This window comes from Amblyomma americanum, chromosome 1, assembly GCF_052857255.1.
Source record: "Amblyomma americanum isolate KBUSLIRL-KWMA chromosome 1, ASM5285725v1, whole genome shotgun sequence".
NCBI lineage: Eukaryota > Metazoa > Arthropoda > Arachnida > Ixodida > Ixodidae > Amblyomma > Amblyomma americanum.
This window is the reverse complement of record NC_135497.1, coordinates 552,846,164-552,853,295: the sequence shown is the minus strand read 5'-3', so window position 1 is coordinate 552,853,295 and position 7,132 is coordinate 552,846,164. Positions and strand designations below refer to the sequence as shown.

General features: G+C 48.5%; 1 protein-coding gene across 1 annotated transcript; it reads left to right on the top strand.

The window, feature by feature from the left end:
- The first annotated feature begins 851 nt into the window (after positions 1–851).
- LOC144129742 (uncharacterized) lies at positions 852–4,866 on the top strand. Its single transcript, XM_077663829.1, has 2 exons — positions 852–1,018; positions 3,722–4,866. Exons 1-2 carry the CDS (start codon positions 852–854, stop codon positions 4,707–4,709), a joined length of 1,155 nt encoding a protein of 384 aa, XP_077519955.1. The 3' UTR covers positions 4,710–4,866.
- The last annotated feature ends 2,266 nt before the right edge of the window (positions 4,867–7,132 follow it).

The following is a 7,132-nucleotide window of genomic DNA, read 5'->3' as shown; positions in this document are numbered from 1 at the left end:
AGAGGATCTTTCAGGGGAGGCGCCGGCCATCGCTCTTGTAGACAGCACAGTCAGGTACCTTCCTGAAGCCAAGATTCTAGTGTCCGTGCCATATTATACTGGACAGGTGGTGGCAAAATGCGTAGAACAACTAATCTACAATCTCATCCTGGGAAACATTACGAGTGCAAGAAGTGTCGAGGACCCTGATTTCGAGTGGAGGATGCTCGACGCTGAGAAACAGCCAAAAGAGGAAAGGCCCACGACAGCTCAGGCGGGAGATGGGGAAGTCAGTTTCTCGTCGGCAGTGGAGACGAGCTCAGGTAACAGCCCGAGCAACGCTGCGTCCGCTCTCTACTCCCGTTACGATGTGTCTGGGAGTAACACCGGGCGAAATTGCAATCAGGCAAAGAGAAGACCCAAGCTTGAAAGTATGCTTCTAAAGAGTTAGGGAAAAGGTGAAAGGAAAGAGCAGTCATATGTCATTCGAATATCAATTGATAAACGAACTTCTGCGGAGAGAATGCATATTTAGCTCGGGAGGGCGGGTCCAACAGCTAGCGTTACCGAAAGATGAGAGACAATGTTACACTTAGGACATGACGCCATTATGGCTGGACACCAGAGTGTTCAAAAAACAGTGTATATGATAACCGAAGAGTTCTTCTGGCCAGGGCTCCAGAGTGACGTTAAACGCTTTGTTCGCTGGTGTGACTTGTGCCAGGGCACAGTTGCAAAGAGAAGAGTTGGTCCTGTACCTCTGGGCAAGATGCCAGCCATCGGCCTACCGTTTCAGAGTGGGTATTGACATTTTGGCGCCAATCTCTCTAGTATCCGTCAGAAGCAATAGATATGTGCTTACCCTGGTTGACATGGCCAATCGTTATCCTGACGGTATTCCATTGAAGACTATTGACAGTATTCAAGTCGCAGAGGGTCTGGTCGAGGTGTTCTCGCGTTATGGGTTCCCGAGAGAAATTTTCAGTGACCGGGGCTCTAACTTCACGTCGGAGCTGATGAAGGAGGTTAACCGCCTTTTGTCAGTAAGGTAGTTCCTAACAACGCCATACCGTCCCATGTGTAATGGGCTTGTAGAGCGGTTGAATGGCGCCCTCAAAAATATAATCAGGAAAATGTGCCTGTAGAGATCTACTGATGGGGACAGATATCTCCCAGCTCGTTTGTCGCTTACGGCGAAGTACAGCAATTGTTCGGTTTCTCGCCCTTCGAGACGTTGTATGAGAGAACCGTTAGAGGTCCACTTACAATACTAAAAGGGCTGTGGGCTAATAAAGAGATTGCGTCAGATTTTAGAGAACAGACGATCTTCAGTTGCGGGACGAGTTAGAGGAAACATGCAGGCTTGCACATAAAGGCCTGGAAAGGGCGCCTGAAGGATATAAGGGCTATTATGACAAGAAAGCCACTCACAGAATTCTGCATCCAGCGACAGGGTTCTAATCTTCCTGCCCATGGATAATAATATGTTACTGATGCAGTGGATGGGCCCTTACCTTGTGACACAGAACAAAAATGACATAGATTATGAATTAGGTGATAACACCAAGAAGGTTTTCCATGAAGATATGTTGAAAAAGTACGAAGAGTTCCTTTATGGTACGCCCCCGAGGTAGCATCCTCGGTAGTGGCAGAAGAGACCGTAGATGTTGCCAAGATGCCCACGTGCAGTGGGAAGAAAAGGGGCCCAGCAACCCCAGCTGCGGGGCAGCGGCTAGGTACCTGGCGGTGTTGGGCTAGCTTGCTAAATTTCTAATTATTTTGTCTCTGCCTGCTTGCTCCTGTTCTGGGCTGATTGGGCGCGGGACGAGAGCGTAATGTTTACTTCTTCTCCCGGCCAGGGGTTTTCCCCTTCGTCGGCATCTCTTCCTCCAGATCAGCTCCCAATTGATCTCTTTTTCCGCAGTTAAGTTTCGAGCAGTCCGGTCGCTTTAGTGCCTTCCGATGGAGGCGCTATCCGACTAAACAACCCGGAGGCAGTGCAGGAGGCTCTTCAGTCCACATCTAAGCGCTCATGCACATTACCGATGTCCGGCAGTTCGGCAGGGGTGGTATTTTGTGCAGGTCGCCGGATAAAGACTGTATTGAAGACCTTCTAAAGTGTACTACCTTCACCAACCACCCGGTGAGCGCATTCATTCGGCCTCATCTAGCATGTTCCAAGGGTTTGGTCCGAGGGGTCGACTCACGATTGAGCCCTGCGGAAACGCTTGAGAACCTCTCGCCTGCGGGAGTGATTGCTGTCCATCGATGCAGCAGGATGGTTGACGGAGTAAAAATTCCTACGGAGTCCGTCATTGCAACAATTGGAGGAATATTTTGCCCGTCAGAGATTAAGGTGTGGCCATTGGTTTTTCGAGTAGATGCCTTTAACTTTCGGCTCCTTCAGTGTCAAAACTGCTGGCGATTTGGCCACAGCGGCAAAGCCTGCTAATCGGCCTTACGCTGCTGTGCCTGTGGGGAACGTCATTGCAGAGAGGAATGTCCTGAACAGCAAGAGAAATGTTGTTTGTGTAGTGGTGCTCACCCTTCTGATTCGCCTGACTGTCCTGCACGATCACAAGAAGTTCAGGTGCTCGAGCTTATAGACAAGCGCAGATTCGCGCGGAGAGAGGCTTTTGGCGCAGTCAAGGAGAGAGCCTCAGGCTACTCTAGTGTGGCCGCCAAATGCCCACCCGTAATGGATTCTAGTTGTTCCCAGGCTATTACAGCGGCAGTTGAGAAAGCTGTGGCAAATGCAATGGATCGCGTTATGGAAATCGTGTCCACGTGCATTTCGCAGGTCATAGCTGCTCAGATGACCAATCTTCTGCAGGTGTCCACCGCTCCGCTTTTGCCTTCTTTGGCTTCGGAAGCTACTCGTCCTTCTGTAGCAATCGATTCCGCTCCACAGGGCCAAAAACAATGTGAGCAACAAAAGACCTTTCAGGCCTCTCCTTCGAACAGCGTTATGGACGCATCCTCTATGGACTGCACTGATATGGAGTCTGATCTCCGCGCCCAGAAACGAAGTGGGTCTCCTGTGAATATCGCAGGTCCATCTTGCCCCCAGTCAAAGACAAAAAACGTAACGCAAGTCAAAATGCTAAGACCAAGATTCTAGAAAAGGTAGTCTCGGCTGCGGCACTTCCGGCAAGATAGGGTTCTTAAGGGTACTCCAGTGGAATTGTCGATCTATATTCTCAGCTTCAACATATATAAATTGCCTATGTAACCCGTTCTGCCTCGCCATGCAGGTGATCGCTCCCCTCTGGATTACCACGCTTTTCCCCGCCCCTCTTGCTGCCTGTCCACCGGACATCTCGCCGGAATGGACGCCCGCTTTCAACCGAACCGATATGTGCCAGCCTTGCGCCATCACCGCTTCGCCCGATCGTGCGCTGACCTCACCAGTGCACTGCACCCTCGACAGACAGTTGGAAACACCATCGCCATCAACATCCTCTCCCGCTCCAGCTTTTAAGCAGCTTCGGCCACCGGCGTCGCTTTGTGGGATCGGTGGCGGTGCCACGATGCGGTCGCTTAACCCGTTCTGCCTCGCCATGCAGGTGATCGCTCCCCTCTGGATTACCACGCTTTTCCCCGCCCCTCTTGCTGCCTGTCCACCGGACATCTCGCCGGAATGGACGCCCGCTTTCAACCGAACCGATATGTGCCAGCCTTGCGCCATCACCGCTTCGCCCGATCGTGCGCTGACCTCACCAGTGCACTGCACCCTCGACAGACAGTTGGAAACACCATCGCCATCAACATCCTCTCCCGCTCCAGCTTTTAAGCAGCTTCGGCCACCGGCGTCGCTTTGTGGGCTCGGTGGCTGTGCCACGATGCGGTCGCTTAACCCGTTCTGCCTGGCCATGCAGGTTAGTAAGCCATGTTGTCTTTACGCTAAGAAATCTAGTGATTACTTTTTGATACAGCTGCCGAGCCCGCAATGCTGCCTTGCCATTGTCACTGAGTGTTCTGATGTCATTATTTCCTTGATTTTGTTGCCCGGCGACATAGAGACTAACCCCAGCCCTGCCTCACTCGAAACTGTAGTTACGGAACTTAAAAAATTGTCCGCCGGTCAGTCGACATTAATCGCGGAAGTTACAGACCTCAAAAACCAGTTACTAACAACAGACAACCTTATTTCTGATCTAAGCAGGCGCATCAGCGCTCTTGAAGGTCATTACCAAACCATACAGTCACTACGCACAGAGATAGAAGGCCTAAGCACTCACACCACCAAGGCAACTCGCCAGCTCTGTGATCTCGAGGATCGCATAGACGAAGCAGAAAACCAATCACGAAGAAACAACCTCATATTCTACAACATTCCGGACCCTGACCCATCTGAAACGTGGGCCGACTCTGAAAAGCTACTAATTCGCCATTGCTCCGAATTTTTGGACATCACCCTCGACCCCAAAAGAATAGACCGCACACACCGTCTTGGGCGCCACGAACCTGATCGCTGCCGTCCGTTAATTGCCAAATTCGCACTTTTCAAAACGAAGGACGAAATTCTAGCTAATGGCCGCAAATTCAAGAACACTGACTACTCCGTCGGTGAAGATTTTTCACGCCGCGTTCGCAATGTGCGCAAACATCTAGTTACATTTGCCAAAAGCAAGACTAACCGTTTTTCTTTGCGATACAAAACCCTGTTCATCGGTTCCCGACGATATATCTTCGACGAACCATCGCAATCTGTAAAAGAGATACCATAGCGGTTGCTGCGCCGCCAGCCCCCAGCCGCTCATGTACCTACCACCCCCCAGCCTAATCTTTCCTTTTCGGCGATTTTCACAAACATACGTAGTTTTCTTCCGAAACGTGAAATCATCTCCAATCTTGTGTGTTCATCTGCTAGTAACTTGCTGATACTTACCGAAGCATGGCTCACTAATGGCATCACCGATACTGAAGTTCTTGCTGACTTGCCGAATTTTAACCTTCTTCGCAAAGATCGCACATCCGCTCGAGGTGGAGGCGTTTTCATCGCAGTTAGCAATCAGTTCTCGTGTACAGTTATTAATATTCCATCAGACCTTGAGATAGTATGGCTACTTTGTCGCGCTGCGCCCCAAACCGTACTGCTGGGCGTTTGTTATAGAGCGCCAAATACCAACTCCGATTTCTCTCGAATTCTTAACGACGTGATCAGCCAATTAACGAGGAAATACCCAAAAGCGCATATCATTCTTTTTGGAGACTTTAATTTTCCAGAAATCAACTGGCAGACACAGACAGCTGTCGGCAACAGGGAAGCGAATGATTTTATCGAGGTCTGCCTAAACTTCAACTTAACTCAAGTGGTATCTGAACCGACCCGCGGTGCAAACACCCTAGATCTAATCCTGACTACCCACCCGGAAGCCCTCTCATCTATCACTTATCTACGCGAAATCAGCGACCATAAAGTAATCCATGCCACATTTGAGTTCCACCCATCACGACGCCAGAATCAAAACAAAACTATTCGCCTCTACGACAAAGGAAACTATGAAGCCTTTATTCTTGAATTAGACCAATATCTCACAACATTTCAAGCATCTTTTCACGATAATTCATTAAATGACAATTGGTCCCGTTTTAAGAAAAAGGTTAGCGAACTAACCGATAGATACATCCCCAAAATAAGCTTCCACTCGGACCGCCAGAAACCATGGTATACCAAAACGATAAAAAGACTCGACAATAAAAAGAAGCGCCTTTTCCGTGCGGCAAAATTAAAGCAATACGACGAGTGCGCATGGGAAAAATACTATACAGCCGAACGCAACTACCTATCAGAAATTCGCTACGCAAAATACTCTTTCCTTCACAACGACCTCCCCAAATTGTTGACTTCCAATCCCAGAAAGTTTTGGCAGGTCATAAGTGAGCACCCGGCACATACCATCACTCTAACTAAAGAGTCTGGAGAGGAAGCTGATGACATTGAGTGCGCTGACATTTTTAATAACGCCTTTTCATCTGTGTTCACTAATGAAATTCACCCACCAACTGCAACTTTCGCCGTCAATATAGAGTCCAGCATGCCAGCTATCGCGTTTTCTGAAGCCGGCATTACCTCGCTCATTGAACACCTTAAAACTTCATCACCGGCCGGCGTCGACGAAATTAACTCCAAAATACTGCGCAACACTAATAATATTTCTGCAATGTACTTATTGTTATTGTTTTCACAGTCGCTTTCTACAGGTTCCATTCCGGATGACTGGAAAGTGGGAAAGGTCATTCCCGTCTTTAAGTCCGGTAACAAAGATTCTCCTTTAAATTACCGTCCGATATCATTAACCAGCATACCTTGCAAAATCATGGAACACGTCATCTATTCTCAAATCATGGACTTTCTTGACGCTATCAACTTCTTTCATCCCTCACAACATGGGTTTCGCAAGGGTTTGTCATGTGAAACTCAACTGGCCGTCTTTCTTCATGACGTTCACTCTAACCTCGACCTAAATTTACAAACTGACGCTATTTTTCTAGACTTTGCTAAAGCATTTGATAAAGTTCCCCACAGGCGTTTACTGCTAAAACTAACCATGCTAAAACTGCATCCTAACGTCTTATTGTGGATCGAAGAATTCCTTTCTAAGCGCTCCCAGTTTGTTCTCGTTAACAGCCAGAGTTCCAACCCTCTTCCAGTAACATCAGGCGTACCCCAAGGTTCTGTACTTGCTCCCCTCCTATTCTTAATCTACATAAACGACTTACCCTCAAACCTGGTTTGCAATGTTCGTCTGTTTGCAGACGACTGCGTTATTTACCACACGATTTCCAACACCTTTGACCAATCACAGCTGCAAAACGACATAGACACAGTGCGTGCCTGGTGCGATGACTGGCTAATGTCGCTTAATCCTAATAAATGTAAACTCGTATCTTTTCACCGCCGGCGTAACCCCCATATTTTCTCTTACTCCGTTGCTAACGTTCCACTAGAATCTGTATACTCATACAAGTACCTAGGTGTCACCTTGTGCCAGGATCTCTCCTGGCGCTCTCATGTAACGAACATCGTCGCATCAGCTAACCGGTCATTGGGTTTTTTGAAACGTCATCTACGGCACGCCCCTCAATGTATTAAACTTCTCGCCTACCAATCACTCATTCGACCAAAACTAGAATACGCATCTGCTAT